The 24,056-nt window shown below is 40.5% G+C and overlaps 1 protein-coding gene across 11 annotated transcripts in view; it reads right to left on the reverse strand.

The window, feature by feature from the left end:
- ARHGEF7 (Rho guanine nucleotide exchange factor 7) overlaps positions 1–24,056 on the reverse strand; it is a 123,424-nt gene that overhangs the window by 3,077 nt on the left and 96,291 nt on the right. For 4 of the 11 annotated variants that reach the window (XM_077343750.1, XM_077343753.1, XM_077343749.1 and 1 more), the window contains 3 exons: positions 23,783–23,959; positions 1,390–1,489; positions 610–664 (listed from right to left, as the gene is read on the reverse strand). In XM_077343750.1, coding sequence (XP_077199865.1) covers positions 610–664; positions 1,390–1,489; positions 23,783–23,959 — 332 coding nt within the window. Of the gene's footprint in view, positions 1–608; positions 665–1,389; positions 1,490–1,521; positions 6,645–9,528; positions 9,730–9,755; positions 11,684–13,964; positions 14,957–18,567; positions 18,635–23,782; positions 23,960–24,056 lie in introns of those variants that run through there. The other 7 variants (XR_013232132.1, XR_013232134.1, XR_013232133.1 and 4 more) reach the window with 7 other exon arrangements.

Raw genomic sequence — 24,056 nt, forward strand, 5'->3', positions numbered from 1 at the left:
GAGTTGTTGCTTCTTGACTCCCCATAAGAGGGAGGATTTGGAAGAGACCCCGAGCAGGTAGTGGAGGCTCATGCGATGTACTGATCTTCCGGGCCTCAACCATATGCCTGGATGAAGAGTTCCATCTTGCAGGCCCGGCAGAACTGTGCTAGTTCAGGGTGCCAATGTTCTCAAGGAACTCATTCCGCCAGGCAAGGGCCAGGACCAAGAAGGCCCTGACCTCAGTCAAGGCAAGTTGCACTTCTTTGGAGCTGGGGACAACCAGACAGCTGGGTATGGCTGACTGCAACATTCTCCGAAAGACATATTAAGACAGGTGTTTTATTCCTCGCTCCTCCGCATGCAGCCAGCTGGGTGACCTCGGGCTAGTCCCAGTGCTGTTAGAGCTGCTCTCAAAGAGCAGTTTTGTCAGAGCTCTCTCGGCCCCATCTACCTCACAAGGGATCTGTTGGGGGGGAGGAAGGGAAGGCGATTGTAAGCCGCTTTGAGACAACTTTGGGTAGTGAAAAGCAGGGCACAAACTCAACTATTTTATTCTATCTGCCTTAGCCAATACATCCTGACTCTGTCTGCTAATATGTCATGTATATGTTATGTATATTTACCAACCTGTCTTAATTCCTGTACTTCATCCTTTAATGCGTATACTGTGTCAACAAGACTTCTGGAACAGAACATTAAGATAAAATAATTTCATAATATATACAAGACTTATATCAAGTCACATCAAGAATAATCAACAGGTTTTACATTACAAATCACTTAATTCAGAATGGGAATGAAGGTAACACAATGGTCCGAACATTACTCCCTCCCCCACCCTATCTACAGTCCATTACGCTCTGTTTTGTAATATTGTCAATTCATCATCCTTGAGTAAATGCACATCTATGCAGCATCAAATCCTTGCCCAATTAGCGTGTGGTCACCTGAAATCCTGTTTGTCTGAACAGGGTTTGAGTTAAAGACGCACTTGCTAAGTGTCTTTAATAAACTATGCGCTCTAAGAGAAACACAATGCATTTATCAACACTCTAGCATCTACAGTCCCTACAAATTAATAATCCCATAGCACTCAAGAATGCCACCTTACCCACAAAATTGATCAATTCCCAGCTGGTACAAGGATGAAGAAAGAAAGATGCAAAGAGAAAAGTTAGAGAACCCAAGAAGGCTGACATTCATCAAAATGGGCTACATAGGACTGGCAATGCACACTTCTGGAAATTCAGAAATGAATTCCAGTAGGATATTCATCTTCTTAAATATAAAGGTAAATTCTATGCAAGGAACAAGTTCACAGAAAGCAGAAAAATGACACACCAGTTTCTACTTGCAAGTATGTGACGCTATTTAAAAAATCAACATTTGCTTAAAAAAAATTCTTACTTTTCTTCTATCACAGTTTGACCATTACTTTTTGTTTCTTCTACAATAATTTTCTCTTCCTCTGGGAGCAGCACTTGGGGAGCAGATTCTTTACGGGAGCCTAATGCAAAATAATAATAGAATTAAAAGATAAACACCCAGACCGCCGTAAGGCTGACAGAATGCAATTTTTAAAACCTTCCAAGATAATGATGATGATTAGGAAAGCTATTTGAATTAGTGTTCACGGAGCAATATGGCATTTGACTGGCCAGCCCTTTCCTTTTAAAGGGTGCAATACTGTGATCATCACCAAAGGTGCATTCCCACTTTAGAGAGAATGGCCAACAAATTGCTACATTTTTTTTTCAATGAGAATTTACTAAGTTTTGATTGCTGTTCAGGCAGTGAAACCATTAGACACAGAACCAGTAATAGCTCACAGAGTCAGATAATAATTACCTTAAACTAACATAACATACTATAATAATGATAATAACAATACATTTTTATTTCTATCCCGCCCTTCCCTGATCGGCTCAGGGCAGGTAACAACCGACATAAGATCATTTTGATCTTAAAAAATTAATAAAAACATGAAACAATAGAACTCCCTCCTCTTAATGAGAGCTTACACCTTTCTGAGGTTGGTCGGAGGGGTTTCTGCTGGTGGGGAGGCCAGTATCTTGATGTTTATCCCTTGAAAACATCTATTTGTCTAGCCCAAACTGCCATACTTTGACCAACAGTGGCCTCATGCACCATAAAAAGGTAAAGGTAAAGGTATCCCCTGTGCAAGCCCTGAGTCATGTCTGACCCGTGGGGTGACGCCCTCCAGCGTTTTCATGGCAGACTCAATACGGGGTGGTTTGCCAGTGCCTTCCCCAGTCATTACCGTTTCCCCCCCAGCAAGCTGGGTACTCATTTTACCGACCTCGGAAGGATGGAAGGCTGAGTCAACCTTGAGCTGGCTGCTGGGATCGAACTCCCAGCTTCATGGGCAGAGCTTTCAGACTGCATATCTGCTGCCTTACCACTCTGCACCACAAGAGGCTCTTCGTGCACCATAAAGCCCACAAAATAAAACAGGAGTCCAGTGTCAAAGACCAATAAAATTTATTCCCACATAAATTCAGAGCTTGCTTCATCAGATGCACAAGCATACCCCATGTTTTCTGAAAATATTTGGGAGTTGCAAGTAACAACAGAAAGCTGAATTCTCCTGTTGTAGTTAGTTACTCAAAGGAAAATCACAATATTCTCTTCTGTTGCATCCTCCTCACAACTCACAGTACTAATGGGGAGGAATCTAAAGAAACTGGAGTGCCTGTACATTCCCTCTTTGTTAATGCTCCCATAGATAAATGAAAATATACAGAGCACCTGAGAGGAGTAGGGTCTAACCCTGTTCTCTATTGTTGCTACTGTAGTAAAAGAGACTTCACAGCAGCTAAAGAGAGTCCTATGCAAACATCAGTTTTATCCTACTTTCTTGCACATGATATGCAGTAATATTCTCCTTACATCCTGAACAGATGATAGCAGATTAAGAAGAAGATTGTGCTGTCAAATTGCAATTGATTCATTGCAGCCTCAGCCATGGGATGTACAGGGCAAGAGATGAGCAGAGATGGTTTGCCATTGCCTTCCTTGGTGGTCTTCCATCCAAGTACTGATCATGGCTGACCCTGTTAAGCGCCCAAGCCTTGACAAACTTGGGCCAACTAGGAATTTAGGGCTGCTGACAGCAGATTACCAAGTGCTTATTTGTGTATGGTGGTTATGTCCCCACTTAGTCAATGATCACTGGGATCTATGGTAAGAAGTTAGAAATCTCTATGAAAAACATTTATACACATATTCCTGTGTTTTTACAAGAAGTTCAGCTACTGAAAGCAAAACCATTTATATATTCCAAACATGGAACAAGGAAGATACGAAACAAGTCTGTTTTTGTTCTATACTTTCCCCTAACTTGCTTTATTTCCTGGAAATGCAAAGAAGTAACATAGAAGGCAGATCGAGGAATATAATCACTGCAGTGCTTTTAAAAATCTCACAATAAATAAACAGCAAATTGTATGTATCCAAAACAATTAGGCAGAAGAAACACTTTTGAACCATCTTCACATCAAATAATAAAAGGGCACTCTCAAAGAAGACACAACTAATCAAAAAAGGAAAATGCAACACTGAATATATTCTTAAATGTGTTGTTAATTCAATTCTAGCATATTTTAGTCTGTCCATTGAGCTGAAATAACAGCTATTATGACATTTAAGATACTGAGGGGTCGTAAGGCAATGAAAACATCTTTTTCTCATTGTGCTCTGTAACATGTATTATTTACAAACATCTTGAGCGCTAGCTTCCTAGCAGCAATTAAAAATCTAAATATAGCAACATTTTAATCCATTCCCTAAAAACAGATGAATAAACTATTCCACTGCCTTGATTTCACAGATGCCACAATAATTGCAGAAAGGAATTATCAGGAAATGCATTCAATGGATGAAGTTTAGAAATCTTAAAACTACTGAATATTCTTACCCCGCCAACCCCTTTCTTGGTACCCTCCAAGTGTTTCTAGAAAGAAAGTGGGGCCGGTTGGGGCTGCTGCTCACTAAATGGAAGGGTGGCATAGAAATCAAATAAATAAATAAATAAATAACATTGTTCAAAATTTAGAATCAGATTAAAATAGCATTGTTTCAGTGACAATGGTCATGACAATGTTTGTTTTATTCAGTCTGTTCCAGTGTAATTTTTAAAGTAGCTTGTGGACTTCCTCTCTGTGTTAAAAGCCGTCTCCTCCACCCGCCATTTTGTATGCCCACCACCCTCTGTCAGGATTCCAAAGGTGCCCACAGGTTCAAAACGACTGGGGATCCCTGCTCTTACCAATACATGGTAAAGGACAATCATACAAAACAGTAAGAACATAAACCATTGAAAATGTCAGGACCACATAGTCAGTCCTCAGTTATAACTATTTCTCTATATCGGTGGCCATAACACACCTCTAAACCTCCCACCCAAACTCAGGAAAACATTTTAATTGTATGCTCCTTATCCCCCCCAAACCAAAACATACACTATTCATGCTTAGGAGTGCAACCTTTGTGTCTCAATCATCCGTTATATTAAAGCTGGGCAGATTTCTTTAAAAAGTCTTCCATGCTGTTAAGACAGCATGGAAAAGCATGATTTTGCACTGAATGGACTGAAATGAATCCACAGCAAAGCTCTGTATGCAAGGGAAATGTTTTCATTCATCTTAAAACCATTCCCAGAGAACTCAACAAATGGCTGAATTCCGAAAACATCTACTGACATATAGACAATTCCCCAATTCAGTCAGGTTTTGACCATTAAAGTCCATTTAATAATAATGCAGTGAGTAGCATCAAGGCATCAAACTAAAAGAAGAAATTGTGGATCAGAGTGTAAATTGGATCCCAACTTAAAATGTCATTAAAAACCAATAAGCAAGAGTGATGGTAACCTACAACATGTGTTTAAATCCAGTTCTCTTTCCCATAAATCAGCATCACAAAACAATTCATGTTGCAAAAAATACATTATGCAGCAATTTGCAGACTTCATCAACACACACACAAGCAATTATCATTACATGAAACAAGGTACAAAATATACAAGAGTTTGACAATCAATTGGCAGGCTTAAAATCCAGTTTCTGCAGAGATGTGAGGCAACAAGTCTTACTATAGACACAAAAAACCTAAACTACACACTCAAGATGGTTGTGAGGAAGAAATGGTGTACAGAAAGGGAACCTTCAATTCATCTTCCTTCTTCCTTTCAAGCACTTCTGTAGGCGTTTATGAGATGTGTATGCTACCAGCTCTACATTATTAGAATGCATATAAATAATGTAAAATCCAGCTGCTGGCCTTGCAATTTGATCCCAGGACACCCCCTCTAGTGCTTCCAGCAAGATGATTCCCATATAGGCTTGCTTCCATACACAGCTCATGTGATGACAGAAAAGAGGCCTGCAAACATACTCCATACCCCGAATGAAGGGAACTGAGCCAGACCTACTTAAATCGCACAGTGTGAGAGCTTTTTAAGAATCTCAGAGACCTTAAGATGTTACAAGAAAAGCCGTACTTGGAAACACAGAGGGGGACTCCGAATAAATATTCAGCTGAAATACCATTCCAGGTTTATATTTCATCACTTGCTCTTATACACATACGCATAGATATTGTACATCTATACCATTTCTAATGATAACAAATTTTCCCTCCACTTTGCAGTGGTATCGATGCATTATGTATTAGGACCGTTTCAATCATATTACTCTCCAGCCCTTCAAGTCAGATCACAGGAAACTTGTCATCCCTGTTATTCTCATTTTGTAGGCAGCACAGGGCTTATTATCTCCCCAATTTTCTCTTTGCTCCTCTCAGAAACAAAAATGTACAGAATAATAGCTTCTTTTTTTATTCCACATGTTTATATCCTGCACTGTATTGTGAGATTTTAAAAAGGGCCTGTAACATTTTTACACTCCAAACACATGTAAGAAAACAGTTCAGTGTGAGAAATACATACCACAAGTTTCAATATTACCCTGTGAGGCAATGGTAATTATTGAGTCCCTTACATATGCACATTCAACACGCACGCAACAAGTGCCATTAACACCTACAGAACTATTGACAAAAGCAGACATTCAACATAAAAGCCCTGAGAAGTATAGCTTTCAAACATCCTACGTAATGCTGGAACCAGAAGCCCTCCTTACAGAACAACTTATATTTTGTATGACAGGGATTTGACACAGAGAGCAGAATTCAGATTGCAAAGATCTCAAATTATTTGGAATGAGCTTAACGGGAGCTCCAATCGAAATGTAAGAACGAGGATTCAGCTTAAAACTGCATGCAAAAGGGGGAGGGGGGATACCATTCAAACACAGTCCTGGAAAAACATAATGAAGACAGAAGCTGACTGTGTAGACCAGGAATGGCAATTCCAGGCTGTCACTTCAATGCTGTGCCACAGCACCTCTTGTAGTTAGTTCTCCCTTCTGTCCACTTCCACTGTTGTCCACCATGGGAGCCAGGATGGACATTTCCAAGGAGAAATCCATAGCATTTGACTCATAGAAAACTACTGAAGTGTACCCAGCATCCACAGACTTTGGAGAGCAGGACTTTCCCGCCATTCCTTCCTGCAGCAGATTGAGCTCTCTGAAATTTTATTCCTTGACTCGTAGGTGGGGCACAGAGGGCAAAGTGGGAGCCTCGAGGGGGGAAAGAGAAACAGCATAAGCAGTTGCTGAGTCTTCTGATGATTTCATTCCACTTTTGAACCATGCGGTTGGAGACATGCCCTTGCAGGTAAATTAACGTTTGTGGTAACGACTGCTCATTCATCCACTTGTTAGTTACATGCCAACCTTGCTCCTACTGGTCACAAGCACTATTTTGCCTTCTCTAAACTACCCCAGCAGGTAGGTTAGGCCTGGTATCAGCAGCTAGCACAAGCCTTGGGAGCTTCACAAATAAACTAGGATTTGAATCCAGAACCATCTGCTAAATCACCAGTACCATGTAGGAATGGGACTCCATTTTTGTTTTACATGGTTTGGAGCTGTAAAGCAATCTGCTTGGCATGGCAAAAAGTGATGGGATGCACAGAGTTTAATTGCATTTTGTCTTCTCTTGGGATATTTCCCAACCATCTGGGCCCATACTCATGGTCAAAAAGCTTGAATTATAAGGATTTCTTTTGCTGCCAAACACATTGTGCTTAAGGGGTTTGGAAGACTAAGCACACTTTTGGCTACGAAACATACTCATTAGAGTCTTCTGCTTGGCAGCTAAAAATAAAATGTTATCTAAGCAAAGTAGCAAGAAATATTAGGAAGATCTGGCAAGTATATCTGGATTGCTTTGCTTTTGTTATATGTACATTCCTTGCTTCCTTACACATACATGCCTTTGGTCTAATGTGGTATTTAAGAGAGTAATGAGGACTACTCAGAATGCAATTCAGGTCACCTTGATGGGACTTACTCCCAGGAAAATGTTCTGTAAGAGACTTGCTGCTATAAATGAACAGGGAACTCCCTAGAGTTTCAGAAATAATTGTATTACTGAGTGTTTTGCCCACACAAGAAGTGCTATATACATGCTATGTGTTATTTAAACAAGCACCTATGCACTTCTTTCTCCAATCTATTATCACGTTGACCAACTCTGTTGTGACCAATGCACATTTTAAAGTAAGTATTTTTCTTTTAAAAGCAGCATTTGGCATTGTCCTGTGCTGATACTATCATTGTTAATGAGCCTGAGGTCATTATAAGCAAGACCTAATAATCTTAACTGCAGTAGTCCTCACCAGATCACAGAAAACAAGTGGCACTTGCAGAATACAAGGAGATATTAAAAATGCAGGATTAAATGCTACAGTTTGTGACAGCCCCAAACTCCTCTGAGGCTGCTTCTGAGGCTATTGACTTTGGATGAGTGAGGAAGTTTGTACCTGGCTCCCTGGTGGAGGCTCATAGCCAGCAGTAATCAGGCCTGGGCTCCAAGATAGGAGCCCATCAGGAGCAGAGTAGTTGAGGGGAAGGGTGGCAGGGCCCTTGGGGTAGACCAGGAGACCCAACGTTTCACTGGGATCCGCTCCAAGAAGATTTAAGAAGCCACCTCTGCGGACTGGGCCACTCAATTTGTGTGTCCTCTGCAGCAGTGGTCCCCAACCTTTTTATCACCGGGGACCACTCAACGCTGGGGACCACTCAACGCCTTTTACTGAGGCCCGGTGGGGGGGGTAGTTTACTCCTCTAAACCACTGCCCTAGCGCTCTCTGATCGCTATGGTAATGTTTAAACATCCCTTCAAAATAAGATACAGACACGCCACAACAATGAAATGTGTTGTAAAGGGCTGGGGAGGATGAAGTAAAGGGCCGGGGGGGGGGGAGAAGGCGTCCTTCGGGGCTCACCTCCAATTAGTCGAAGGACCACATGTGGTCCGTGGCTCACAGGTTGGGGATCGCTACTCTGCAGGATGAAGGCACCTCACTTAATGGAAGCAAGCTACAGAATCCAATACCAGTGTAATAAATTCTAAGAATTAGAATTCTGCGTCTTAAGTATCAGAACAAAGCAATCTCCTTTCAGAAAAAAGCTTTTGTATGGGATGTTTTACTTATAAAAATCACTCTTTGACAGCAGGAAGTGACAAATATATCACTTAGCCCACACCCAATGAACCTATGCAAGATTTTTGATAACCAAACAGCCTCAAAAGATCAGCTCTTTATCCACATCACCTCTAAGTGTTTGGAAGAGAATTCTCTGAGCATGCAGAAGTATTCTTAGAGACATAAAATATACTCAAACAGTTCAAGTCAGCCTGTAAATTAGGTCCTAACAAAAATGGGGGAAGAGGACCCTCTAACAGCACGAAGCCCAATAAAATTCTCCTCAGAATGTGGCCATCGCTTAGGTTAGTTTTTTTTTTAATCACAAAAGGCTCCAAGATACTTTATTGGCTCTTTTACTGTTTGTCACTCCAATTCCTTCTTGCTATATTGAGCATGAGAAATGAAGATCAAATTTGGTTGCTTTTTCTCCAATTGCCCCAAGCACCAAGCAGGTCTTGTAAAAGGGAACTAGAGAGCTTTTGAGAAAGCTGCTTAGCAATTTTTCCCTCTTGAGTTTTATCTGACAGTTAACACTTGATTATCCACTGGACACTTCCTCTTCCTGTGATCTGTCTTGGCGTTCTTAAACTAGTTCATTTATGTGATTTTTTTTTTAGTGCTCATAAACTGGCTTTTACTGGTTAATCGTAGCAATTTTTGTTTTGTTGATTTTATCCTATTTTACTTTGAGGGTTGCCTTGAGGAGGCCTCTGAATAGGTGGCATATAGATGTTTGAAATACATAATATTGTGACCTCAGCTAGTTTGTTCTGCAACGAAATTTGGCCACCTATAATGTACTTGGATGCATTTGCAGGCTGACAATGTGGTATTTGCTGTCATAATGCGACATTTCCACACATGCATATACCTTTCTGCATTACCATTTAAAAACAGAATAGAAGCCATGAAAATCTCATTGCTGCAAAGGATATTTATTATGCAGGCTTTATCAAGACTGTGCTTACATCACTAGAACATACTGTGATGTCACTAGCCTTCCGGAGAGCCAAGGAACTTGGGCAAGAGTGACATCAATGTGTTGTTTCCTATCCTTTGGTTTTCTGACAGTTTATCTTGTTGTTCCTCAGGAGTCACTTTTTTCTTTGTTATCCTCTGACTTCTAGAAGCTGCCAATCTGACCCGTCAATAAACGCTCTCATCTTGGCCTGAAAGAGAGGTTAAAACCCTTACAGGAATTCTCAAGTATAAACTGCTCTTACATGGTAGCACATTTCATAATCATCTGGAGAAATGAGAGAGGATCCAATCAAAAATTGGAGGATCCTAAAACTGAATAGGAATATATGGGGGATAGTAACAACCAGTCAGGCGAAGGGCCTCTCATTTTCTTTCATGCCATAAAGTGTGTGATTTGGTTATAACCAAACCTGGTTGCCCCTTATGGGGCATGTACTTCGTAAGTTTCCGTCACGGATGCACATGTCACTCTAATGTTGTGCGGATGGATCATAACAACTGTAGGGCCCAATTCACTGAGGCTGAGCATTACATGCCCAAGGGCACTCAATAAGCTTTAAAACACGTTGTAGATGTGGATTTCAACCACACTACCAAAGATATGACCATTCCTTTTTACAGAAGCAATAGCGAATTTGAGAAGACAGGAAGAGTTTTTTTTGCACCCCACTTTTTACTATCCGAAGGAGTCTCAAAGTGACTTACAATCGCCTACTATTTCTCTCCCCACAACAGACACTTTGACCATTTATGCACTGGGAACTTCACTGCCCCAACTCCCATGCAGGAGAACAAATCGGGGGCAGATGAGGTGCACCAGGCCAAAGGCTCCCCCGTGTGTGTACAGGAAGAGGTGGGGCAACCTGCCATGACTAAAACTCCAGCCTGCAGCATGAAACCTCCAGTGTGTAAACAGTCTTTGTGAGGTAAGTGAGGCAGAGAGAGCTCTGAGAGGGCTGTGACCAGCCCAGCTGGCTGCATGTGGAAGAGCGGGGAATCTAACCCGGTTCTCCAGATTAGAGGCTGCTGTTCTTAACCATGACACCAAGGTGGCTCTCGGCATCCCCATTTGCAAATGGAGATGCACTCGTTTTCAGAGGAACAATATATTATGATGCATTCAATCACTGTAACAGCTACATCTTGCTTGCTTCGTCTAATAACGCTCTCAAAGAAGCTTCCTACATAAAAGCACAAAATGTATACAAATACTTATGGATCCTACAAACAAGGCCCACAGCAACTGATCCCATAACAGAAAAGAGATACTGGTATACGGTGAGTAACATTTTCTGTACTTTTAGCAGTTTATTAGGAAAAGCAATCATGGTAGTTTCTGATCACTTGCTCATACTGCCTAAGGATGATTTTGTCATCTGGGTATTTTCAAGACTAGTGTGATAACAAAGTCAATGGAGAGTTTAACAGAAAGGGGCACTAAACATATTCAGCATTGTCCCCATCTTTCCAAGGGGAAGGAGGTGCTTTTGTTTTGGTTTGTGCTCTTTTCAAGAGATTCTGTCAACGCCTTTCCCTTTTTTTGGAAGTGAAAAAAGTCAGAAGCCTGATGTGTGAGTCCTTATTCCTGTTTCTCTGACACTGATTTACAGAAAGAGTATTTCACAATCATCATAAACAGATATTCAAAGAGCAACAAGCAGATCAGGCAGCAGAAAAGCCTTAGAAGTGGTCTCGTCTTAGAGAAAAGACAAAGACCATTTTTGAAATCTACTCTGTACTACTGAATAGCTTCACTAAGAAGGTTTGCTAGTGTTCAACATGGCAAACCTTGCAAGAAGGCAAGACCGTCGTGCTTAAGCCAACATTCAGAAAATTCCAATGATCATGACTTCTGATTTTTCCCTCTGCATTAGCAACTGATTTATAGCTCTTCATTTCCCCCTCTCTCTTAAATTAGCTGGATACTATTGCTTTATCTTGCAAATTACTGGATGTGTAATTGCATTTTAATACAAGAAAAGGTGAAATTAACATATTAAAAAGCCAAAGCAAACCAGACAATAGCACTTTCCTTTGAAATTTTTATAACAACTATCCCTCTTGCTCCAGGGATTACTTGTATTATATGACATACAGGATACTAGAGCATCCCATGGCCAGGAAATCCAGAAAAGCTGAATTCTGCAACAAGCAGAAAACAAAATGAGCAAATTTGCATAATTTATCTTATTTACAACAGTCTGTATTATTTTAAAATAGCTGGGCTGATTATAGGACAGGAAAAGATGCGGAAATCCCACTCTTGACTAAGGAACATCTTATTTAGTCACCATTCTGACTTCGGAGATGTCAACAGAGGTTGTCTATATGCTTCCTAACATTTTCCAGCAGGAAGTTTCTCTGTCTTAAATAAAAGCTGAGAAGAGGGTGCTAAATTCTGAACCCACCACCACATTCTTGTTCCTGCACAGAATCAGGGCACAGTTTGTTAAACAGTTATTGGCAACTTTTCAGGAGACCCAAGAGCAGGCTTTCTCAGCTTTTTTACCATTGAGAAATCCCTGAAACATTCTCCATGCTTCAAGAAACCCCAAAAGGAATGCAATCGTGTAGAATATGGCTGGGAAGCACAGCTGTGTACGCATCCACCGAGGCCCCTCCCCCTACCACCCTCTTCAGGCCCATCATTGGCTATTTTGGGAGGGGGAACAGGTCAACATGACCATATATGGCCATACCACCTGATAAATGTTTAACATAATTTAAATATATATAAAATTAACCCCCATCCATTCAGGAAACCCTTCCTGGGCTGTCAAGAAAACCCAGGGTTTCACAAAACCCTGGTTGAGAAAGACTGCCCAAGAGGTACAATATGCAAGTGGTGCAAAGAAAGGAATGAGGTATTTATTGTCTTTGATACAAGCCACCTCTCAAAAAGAATAACATCAGGCAGACAACTGTGGAGAATCTGATTGTACTTTCCACATGGACTCCAGTTATACCCAACAGATCTTTTCATAGAGTTATGTACACTTGAAAATATACTTCAAATAGTTCATGTACCAAACTCAATAAGCAGGATACATCTGATGTTAGCCTATTGAGTATGTTAGCAATCATTCTCCCATCATAGTCTGGTCTGCAACTCCTCAGCTAAAAGAAAAAATTGCTTCTCTAGACATTCTGAAGAACTCTTTTTACTTCTCCTTGGACTGCTTCATATCATCTGCATGGTGGTGCAACAACCATGGATGCTTGATTAGCATCCAAGGTGAAGGAAAAAAAACATGTGTGATACAGCCTTTAAAGTACTCACTCCTCAAGTCAATGGAAGGATACAGCACAGGACAATGAAAGAATGCAGGTGTTTTGTGGTGTCTTGTAACCTACAGCAGCGATACACCACAATGACAGAAGAGAAAGGATTTGCTGAACCACACTAAACACTGAGTAAGGATATGTCTGAGGCAGGCTTTATTAACCACGGTTTTGTTAAATCCTGGGGTTTCTTGATGGTCTGGGAAGGGTTTGCCAAATGGGTGGGAGTTAATTAATTTTTTATATTAAAAAAAAGTTAAATGAATATTGAATATGGCATATATGGTCATGTTGACCCCTCCCCAAATGGCCCATAATGGGCGTGGAGGGAGTGGGAAGGGGAGAGCTCCAGGTGGGCATGGAGACAGCTATGCTTCTTAACCATATTCTGCATGATCGTGCCACTTCTGGGTTTCTCAAAGCCTGAAGAATGTTTCTGGGAATTCTCGAAGATAAAAAAGTTAAGAAAGGCTGTCCTAGGTGATAAATAATGTTACATGCATATGTAGAATTGCTATTTACTTACTCAGGCTCTTTATATATCTATATCTATAATTGTATTGATTGACTGATGTTAACCATCGTGAGTTTCATGGGAAAGGTGGGCTACAAGAATATTTATTTAATATTGCCTCTCCAGAGACCTGTTCAAGGTGACTCATAAACCAGACTTCTGATATGAGGTATGTCTGAAATTCCTTAGCTAGAAATGATATGGAATAGGACTCTCAGTTTTAAATCATCAACAACAATTTTTTTGTAGCCAGGCTTTCCTGGGTAGCTCATGGATAAATGGATGAATCCTTCCTGACAGGAAGAAAAGGGACAGCCATCGCCAACGAATTCTATGCTGCTTTGAGCTTTTTAAAGAAAATGGTATAAAACTTCTTAACTGACCAAACAAGACATTGTCGATTGTGAAGCTCATCAGAGGGCAAAACGAAGATAACAAAGAGTAGATTTTAATGCTTAAGGCACTTTTGCCCAAGGCCACAGAGTTAACACAAAGCATAAGGCACAGGGGAAATGAAGAAAGTGATGTGTTGAAAGTTCTGACTAATCAAAAGCTGGTTTGCTCGGAGTATAGTATAGAAATCGATTAAAAAAAAAACACACACACAAACAGAATGCCCAGACCAAATGGTTTTCAAGCTGTATTTTACAACAGCTGATTAAATAAATTTCAAGAAAATAGAAAAGCCACACACATATAAACCTACAATAAAGAAAAGAATCAGCATTTTCTGGACTACAGTGCAAACCACAATAGACCAACTGGCACTATTTATAATGGAAAATGCTGGTTTTACAGGACTGTATACAAACATACCCCTCCTTAAATGTACACATGGCGTTCACATCAGGCTGCCTTGCAGGGCATTTAAAGTTCTTTGAAACCAGGGGTACCGCATTTTATAATAACAATGGTAGTTTATAAGTGGGAATGAGCTTGTATTGTTTCCCTGTCGCTGATGAAGCTGCTGTAACAGTAAATGTGGAGAGATGCCTTTCCTTCCGTATCTCTTTGCACCTCCTCCAATGGGAGGCTGACATTTTTGAAAAACAAGACCTGGGAATTCAGAGACCCTGTTATCCTTATTGTTGTAATGGTGCATCAACATAACAATATGAAACTGGTGACTTCTTAAAAACACAGAGTCCCCTCCCTCATGATGGAGGTGGGGAGGAAAATGCACCTGCAGAGATAGAATGCTTTGGGGAATCTGGGGAAAACCCTCCCTTCCAAACTCCATTGAACCCCAGGCAAACATAACCCATGTGGAAATAACCCAAGTAGAAATGGCCCCAGTTGTTTGAAGAGTTTCTTTGGGTAAAGTACACTAGAAGAGTTTATAGACGCATTAATCATAACATGAATCTTTTGAATAAACAAAATTAACCATTGGTGTGCTTATCGAGGATTCTCAGATACAGGACCACAACACTTGAGAACCTTTTCTATGGGGAAGCCATGGGACCAGAGGACTTTTTTTATCCTGGCAATCAAGTGGTCGTTTCTTTTACAGTAACCAGAAGGTATTAGCTATGTAGGCTATGCTTAGCTGTATGTTTCCATAATTTTCAAATGGAAGGAGATCACCACCACCACCATCACATCAATACATCACGGTCCTACAAAGTAACAGAAACAAAAACACAATGTGCCAGATACAGCGAACAAGGTGAATTCTACCAAGTTTCCAATAGAAGACATAGCTCCAGGAAACTTAAACGAAATTGAACAGCATGTCTCTCTCGCCTATTGGACTCATATACCAACTAGTTACACAATGAACGAAAAGCTAAGCTTATTTATAGAATTTCTACATGCAAAAATTGCACCAGTCTATACCATTTAACGCTATGCCACTGTAACACCACAACATTGGTAATGCTCTTCCCAGCTCCAAGTAACTAAGCAACAGAGTTGTTTTTGAAGTCCATAAAAATAGTTGACCTAGTTGGCTGTCAGCATCACAATTAAACAAAGACAGCACTTCCAAGGAATGTTATATCATTTTAATGTGCTTATCAACTCAATAGTTTGGTACTGTTCTGATTGCATTTCAGTGATGCCTTTATTAGACAGCTAGCAACAAAATGATAAGAGTAGGAAACAATGTTAGGATGCATTAACTGGATATAGAGGCTCTCAGATGTAGTCCTTTAGTCTTTAATAGCAGGTGTTCTGCCCCGGACATTCAAGTGCTGCTTATAGCAGAACAGATAATGCTGAGTATAAGGCAATTTAGCCTGTTGCATATCTGACTTGTCAGGGATGAAGCTACAAAGTCTCAGGCAGGCACGCAAAGTCTGAGCCAAGCTGCAGAGTTGGATTCAGTACACTCCCCTAGGCTTTCAACCATAAGCCATCCATTAGGCAGCCCTGGTTTACATATGTTGAGGGAGTCCAGATACAGATAAAGAGATATGCCTTAGAGATGAGTATGAGGGTATCACATGCATAAGAAGTCAAATTAGAGGACCTTTTACCAAGTATGTTCTATGTCAGGGATAGCTTCAGAATCTGCAATGGGTATTGCAAATGGGAATATGACAATAAGCGTTCATGAACTCTATGAAAATGAGAAAATTTCCTTTTCAAAGAGTTTCTGCTATTGTCCACATGAATTTGAGACGTCTGATGAACTTACTGCAAAATGTCAGGTCTCAGATGGCTCTGTAGTCTTCCTTTTTCCAAACTACAAAGATTAATATGCTTTTCGTGATGGCAAATTGTCCATGGTACAGCATTTAGCCTCCCAAGGCACTGTTCCTTGCCAAAACATGAGAAATCCCTAGATCAGGGGTAGTCAACCTGTGGTCCTCCAGATGTCCATGGACTTCAATTCCAATGATCCCCTGCCAGTGTTTGCTGGCAGGGGCTCATGGGAATTGTAGTCCATGAACATCTGGAGGACCACAGGTTGACTACCGCTGCCCTAGATTTATCAGAGGACAGGTTCAAAAAGGAAATGAGAGGGAAGTGAACTCTTCAAGTAAATGCTGTAATCTTGCTGTATTGCTGTAATCTTGCTGATAAGCAGAGTATTGCCTTGTTCACTTGGAAATGGGTTGTCCTCTCAAAGGACCTATGGAAATTTGAACAAGCCTGCCATCAGAGCAAGTGAGAAGAGGAGCTTATTCCAAGATACCCTTTCTCCATTAAAGAAGAACTATAATCAAATGCAGATTTTTAACCAGCTTCCCCCACCATCATAAACGACTATGCAGATGAGCAACATTAGTTAGTTCAGCATAATCAGTTACAGTAGGCTTTCTCAACCAGGGTTTCGTGAGACCCTGGACTTTTTTATGTCCCCGGAAGGGTTTCCTGAATGGGGGGAGTTAATTAATATATTATATATATATTTTAAAATAGTTAAACATTTATTGAGTGATATGACCCAATATGGTGATATCTACCCAACGTCTCCCTCCCAAAATAGCCAATGATTGGCCTGGAGGGGCTGTGCTTCCCTACCATATTCTCCACGGTTGTGACACTTCTGGGGTTTCTCAAAGCCTGAAAAATGTTTCAGGGGTTTCTCAACAGGAAAAAAGTTGAGAAAGGCTGAGTGAGAGGAATGAAAGCATAAACTAAACAAACATAAAACCAATAATATAGTTTCAGAGAAGAGCCACGTAGGTCTACCCTCCTATACCCCCAAAATCTTGTTGGCCTCCAAGGTGCTACTAGACTTGAATCTAACATAACCAATAAAACATTTTAAACCACAAGGTAAATGAAGTTATGCTCGACAATACAAAATCTACAATAGCTTAAATCAGGGTTTTTTTTTCAAAAACACACCTGCAACATACACGCTAACACCTATTCACTTGGCAGAGCAAACGACAGAACTCAAAGTTATTTGCAGTTATCAAATTACACACCTTGCAAAGACTCCCCATATAGTGTTTTCAAAGAAATGCTTCTGGTTCTCGACCAGCTGAGAAAAGGATTACGCATTGCGGTACAGGAGAATGCCTACATTCATTCTTTTACATCAGTAGGCTGAAAGGACATTTACTACCAAAACAACTCTCAAGTATAGACTTAATACTGCTTGCGTGTCCCCCCCCCCAAAGCAACCTAAGGACCACAGCAGTAAAAACTGTAAGCTGAGAGGAATAAAAGCTGCCATTTGATTTGGATCATGACCAAGCAGTCTCAGTAAGGACTAAAACCCAATGTGTTTATACTAAGACAGTCATTTAAATTTGGCATAGCTAAAGATATGCTCAGGAATACTTTTTTCAAAACAAAACAAAAACTCCAGTATGATAAACCCTGACTTTCAATAGATCAGCTATGAGTGATAGTATTGCAAAGTATCTTGAGCGGACACCAGAGTTATATGCCACAAGACTCAGCTTGTCAAACCAACTATTTTAAGTAGACCTGGGAAACTCACAATGAGGGAGGGGATCCCTGTTGTCACACTCTTGTGGGACTCCCTTGGAATTTGGCCACAGCAGCAGTGGTATCTGGGAGCTGCTCCAAGTGGCTCCAAGCATATGCTATGGCAGCTGGGCTCCCAGCCGACCCCAGGCTCTGTTGCTGTGGCACCTGCTACTGCAGCAGTAACTGCCCAGGCCCCTTTTCAGCTGTTTGCGGCAAGTGTGTTGTTTTGAATGCTCAAACAACACTTTGTATTGGGGAGGGGGGGAATTTAACCCCCTCCCCCCCATGTGTGTGTGAGGGGTTTTTTAGCCTTTTGAAATTTTCAGCAACTCTAAAGGGCTGCAGAAAACCCTGTTTGGGGTGTGCCCCCTGTTTGCAGGTTTAAGTATTCGCAGATTGGGGGCACACTTGGAATTAGATATATAAATTCTTTTGTATTTTGGTAGTAATTTTCTTCTTTCCTTATTATTTGTATCAATGAAGTGAAGGGTCCGTATTCCACCTGGCTTTATTTTATGGCTACAATCACAATAAAACAATTCCCACTTCCACATTAAATTCTCTTGCCTAAATATTTAACATCTGTTATACTAACACATCTCTCTCTGCATTTCACTCTTTTTAGCCGAGTAGTTACATACAATTTAAGTGTTCTTCAGATTTGAAGTGTTGACTCTCATCAAAAAACCCACAAATAAATCTAGGTTTGGAATGAGTATCTGCAAGAACTGGGAAATCATTATTTCACATAACTGGGATGCCAAAATGAATCACAAGACGGAGGACTTTCAAAAGAGATACAGGCACACTAACGGCCTTGAAAATTATTTCATACCTGTGAGAACATACTCCAAGCAAAGGGTATACTGTTTTCCCCTTCTGGGTCACAATAAAGAACATCACTTAAAAAAACAAGAGATACTTATTTTAGAAAGAGATTTGCTCACCATTACCTAACTAAATGAGAGGCTTGTTCTCCTATAGCAATCACACCTACGTAACATGAATTGCTAATATAGCAGTAAAAGCGATAAATACGGTCTGTATATATTCCGTACACCAGGTCTAGTGTTTATTCATGTTATTTAGCTCACACAATTAAAAATTTAGTAACGCTGTTAATGACACTGATCGTATTTGAAACTCACATACCGGAGTGAAAATGCTACCATTATTAAGACTCAGCTTAATATAGCTTATAGCTATATTAAGATATACACAAATCCTTCACCTTCTTGAGCTGCATGAGCAGTGATGCATGTGCAAGGGATGCATATCCCTCACTCACCTGAGATGTCACAGTTCAAACGGATCGCCTTCTTCTGTTCATATTTAACAATTTACCCAGAGCACACTGGAGGTGTCCTTCATTTCAATAAAAAGGTAAAGGTATCCCCTGTGCAAGCACCGAGTCATGTCTGACCCTTGGGGTGACGCCCTCTAGCGTTTTCATGGCAGACTCAATACGGGGTGGTTTGCCAGTGCCTTCCCCAGTCATGACCGTTTACCCCCCAGCAGCAAGCTGGGTACTCATTTTACCGACCTCGGAAGGATGGAAGGCTGAGTCAACCTTGAGCCGGCTGCTGGGATCGAACTCCCAACCTCATGAGCAAAGCTTTCAGGCGGCTGCCTTACCACTCTGCGCCACAAGAGGCTCTTTCATTCTTTCATTCCAATAGCTGGCCCATTTGCTCATAGATAAGCATTAATAAGCATGACCCCTACCAATGTGCAACAACAGTGTTTAAGAGTGCACACTACCACCTTAAATTCTGGTAACTTGTGCTTTCGCCAGCAAGTACCTGCTGCTTTACTGATATGTAAAATGGGGCCGATATCTGCAGTTGTAACAGAAACACCGGAAGAAATGCATCTTGCTCTGGAGCCACTAGGGGCACACAGTGAAGCTGGCCCAGAATAAAGTTCTCCAAAACAAGAGATATCTGAAAATATATTCTCTTAGAATGCATGGAATATGGAGTATATCTGTGTGAAGTCAGATCTTTGGGCAAAAGATTATGATACATTCAGGTCATAAGTTAGCATCTTCTCCGCAACATTCTGCGTGACCATGCTAAAGGTATTTAAAAAACCAAAAACAACAACAAATGAAATTATGAGGTACATCACCCCTTTCATGGTGCAGTCATTTAATATTAAACTCACAGGATAGTAAATGCAAAATTTATTTCAACTGTACATAACAGATACCTTTAAAAATCACCACTTAGTTGTTAAATGCCACCACAAACAATAAAATGCAAACTGTACAATACAATAGACATTCAGATATACATCTATATTCTTTTTCAAAAGTCAGTAACTTACTAAAAGATGGCTTCTCCTGTTCACAAATGAAATGCACAATATATAGATTTTTTTTCATTTTTTATGTCATATATACATATTATTGTGTTTTGGCATGATTATGCAAAACACTCAATATAGCTTTTAATGTCAACTTATCGTAAATACTAATTGAATGCCAATACCATTTAAGCCATGTGAAAGGGACCAAGGATGGCTCACACCTACATTCTAATTCAAATCCTTCATTATAATACTAACTGTACACACTTATCTTACAGAATTGCATAACATAAGGTACCATTAATGAGTTCCACAAATATTTAAAAAACAAAATGCTGACACTTTGGGGCTGAATACCATCATTTTAACACTGGAATTCCTTTAAAATGTTTGATGCATTAATATTTCTGATCCATTCATAACAAACCAGCAGTCTGCAACAAAGAAAATGTTGGCTAAGACCTTTAAAGTGTAAGGTTACAAGGGGAAAAGTCATGGGTTGAAACCTGGTGGTCAATCAGTGGAAGGCACTAATGGTCACAGATTCTTTCCCGCATTCCCCTCCTGGCAAGCAGGACTTTCCAAGGCCAGGGAAGTTCATTTCCAGGATTGTGATAGCTGATTTATCAGAGGGTAGGTCTAACAGGGTGAGCCCTTCTGCCTCTTTGGTCCCTGGACTTCTGCTGCCAGGGAAATTTCACCACTTTCCCTCTCCCCATTGCAGCTTCCTGAACCACATGGCTATCAGGCCATGTGGTTCACACAGCCCCAGGAAGAAATTTTCCTGAAACTGGAAAAGACTAGTGGTGGGAAGGGAACTCAGGGCAGATATGTGATCCTTGCGTCCATGGATCTTGGAATCCAACCCTGGAACGGTCCATCATTCTTGCAATAATTAATGGTAGTAAATGATCAAAGCCAGAATATTCTGATCCAGTTAACAAGCATCCCTCTGAGTGGGAAAGTAAAGCTCTGGGGCAGACACAGAATTGCAAAACATAGACTATTTCAAGAAGCAATATAAATGTATTAATTAAATAAATACCCCCCCCTTTTTTTTAAATAATCCAGAAAAGTACTGCTAAATCATTGGGGCAATTGTGTGTGGCTTCACTGTCACCATTAAAAAGAGAATAGTGAACCCTGAAAACATGAGAATTAAAGGGCTGACAGCTACACTACGAGCACACAAACGTTCCATGCCGCTGCTTCTTTATTTATGTATTATATTTATATACTGCTCTCCCTGGAGGCTAAACTGGCCATTAGATGCTATTTCCTATTTCTTTGGAGAAGAAGCTTGCAGAAAGCTTCCAAGTTTGACCTGCAAAACGGGCAGGGGACAAGACTGGTTGTCCTTTGACTTGCATCCCCTCTAGCTCAAAACGTTCCATCTCAGCTTTCTCACATGCTCAGGATGAGATAGAGGCACTTGTACTCTTGGCCCTCACCACTGATGAAAAAACACCTGAGCAGGAAAGTATTTTGAGAAGGAAAATCCAGCCCAGCTGCATTTAGCAGTCTGCTCAAACTTGATGCCTTCCACAGATGATATTTTTTTCTTTTTAAGCAGGTGAGAGACCACTACATCTGTGTCATGTATGCTTTGTATGCTTTGGCCCTTAGCACTCTTTATAAGAAAAATACTGTGTTCTGTAAAGCCACAACCACATCCCATTCTCCAGACTGGTGTGGCCACATCAAAACAGGAGCTCTCTGCATGAAACACTGGTGTCATGCTTTGGGGCTTTCCTGCTGACCACTGAGTTGTACAAGACCATGTGGAGAGTGGGATGAGTGCCCAGTTGTGACAACCTTGAAGTTCCCATATTAAGCCATGAATCAGGATCCAAACAGTTCTAACAGTGAGTCTTCCATGTCAGCGTAGCCGCAGCATGCAAGCAATTGCTGTCTTTCTGGCTTAAAGATCAGGCTGCCGGTTAATACCGGGTTCCGCATACAGATACATCTGGCCTCCAAGCTCTTTGGCTTACTGAATAAGAACCCTCTTTCAAATACATACATGATTATTTATGAATTACTTTAGATAAAATTAAATGCAAGTCATTTTATGCTGCATATCTTAAAATATCTGTTCCAATCCTTTGCTTATATCAGTAGGTTAACAATACTATATTCCAGAATCCAGCAGCAAGAACTGTACTCTATTGGAATCATCTGAGAAACTGTAAACATTTCTTATCAGGTTGTCAGAAATCACTAGTGCTTGATTTAATGTGCTTGAACTGTAGTGTTAGAACCCTGGCTATAGCAGTTTTAACAAATTTGGTAACTTGGGGAAAGAAAGGTTGTCTTCTCATGATTTCTAGTTCTTACCACAAAATCTAACTCCTAGAAATTTCTTCCTGCACATCAGAGCTACCTGCAAAACCATCAGATTCTATTTCATAGGAAAGTAAAAAGTATCCCATCTCTTATTCAACAATACTGAAACTCCAATGTATCACCAGCTGCTGGAACAAAAACAACAGGAATCTATGAAATAAATCCATTGCATTATATATTGCAGATGTAAACTGAAATATAAAGAAGCATCCCTAATTTTATCGTCATGGCCTAAAACCAAAATAGGAACACAAGGCTTTGGTACTTTGAAAAACTCAACACCCCCTGCCCCAGAGTATCTCTCTGAGTTGTGGCCCACAAGGTGCAGAGTCTCCAAAACCAACAGAAATATAAGAAGAAATCACAGATCCTTCTGTGTGAAAATAGGGGAGACCATACTAGATTCTACTTGGAGAAAAATTGTAACCAGAAAATTTTGAGAATGTTTTGCCTCCAAGAACATAGGATTTCTCCCCCACACCTTCACAAAAAGGGATCTAGGATTTCTTGTTGCAAGTTTACATGGCACAGGAGTATCTGTAACCTGTGGCTCGTAACACAGAGAGCAAATGAAATACATAGAAGGGTTTTTGCACATGCCCAAGGTATGGCTTAACTCATGCGAAGAAGGAAGCTGCACACTTATGCTGAAAACTGCTTTTGAAACTCCTCTCAACTTCCCGTGTATCTAAGGGAAAAGGGGATCTGCTATTCAGGATACACATCTGACTTATTCCTGGAGGGATGGAGCTGATTACAACATTCTGGATTGTGGCTGGTTTCTTCGACACCGTAGCATAAAACTGCAAAATACTTTGCCAGTAGTTATTTGAACAACTAAGAACTTTCCAATTTTAAAAAATGCACTAGCTCAAACTTTTAAAGTATATAATATGGTAAACTGACAGTAATTCCCACCAAACCTGCTTGGTTGTTTTTTGTTTTTTTAAAAGAACTTATACTTGGCCAAGATCACTTGGCTTTCCCGTAATGTCTTTGATTTTGCTGTTCATTAAACCTGTAAGGCTAAATTATTCCCATACTCATGGCACAAGTGCTGCTTTACAAAACACGAGTAGGTGCTATAAAAAAAGTGGGACTGTGCTGGGGAGGAAAGAATAACTGAAGTGATACTTTTAAACCCCAGGCCATCCAAAGTTACATATTTATGCTGCCAGTTTTTATATTAAAAAATATCCGGTAGGTTTAGCCCGCCAGGTATAACCAAAGTATCAGAAATTTCTTCCAAAGGTGATTAAAATATCACATTAAAGAGACAAGGAAACTGCAAGGAAACATCTAAGAAAAGCAGGCTGTGATACAACAAGCATTTGTTAAGAAAAGCTCAGAAGTGCATTAGTTCTGGTGAGAGATATACGAGCAACAGCTCTTACGAGATGTAGACCCCATTCTGTAACTATGGGCTGTCCATATACTGTCATAGTCAGAGTCTTCAGAGAGGTCGGAAGGCTCCAAACGAGAAAGGCTACTGCGACGACCCAAGGAGTCTAGACTTGATTGGTCATCATCAGCCAAGACGTGATTATGCATCAGGTCAGTGCCTTGCCATGCTAAGGATGTATGGGTGAAATGAAATGGTGGATGTAGACAGGCAGAGATGGGATGAGGAGGAGAACATACAGGATAAGCCACAACCAAAACACATGA

The sequence above is a fragment of the Paroedura picta genome, chromosome 6, assembly GCF_049243985.1.
Source record: "Paroedura picta isolate Pp20150507F chromosome 6, Ppicta_v3.0, whole genome shotgun sequence".
Taxonomy (NCBI): domain Eukaryota; kingdom Metazoa; phylum Chordata; class Lepidosauria; order Squamata; family Gekkonidae; genus Paroedura; species Paroedura picta.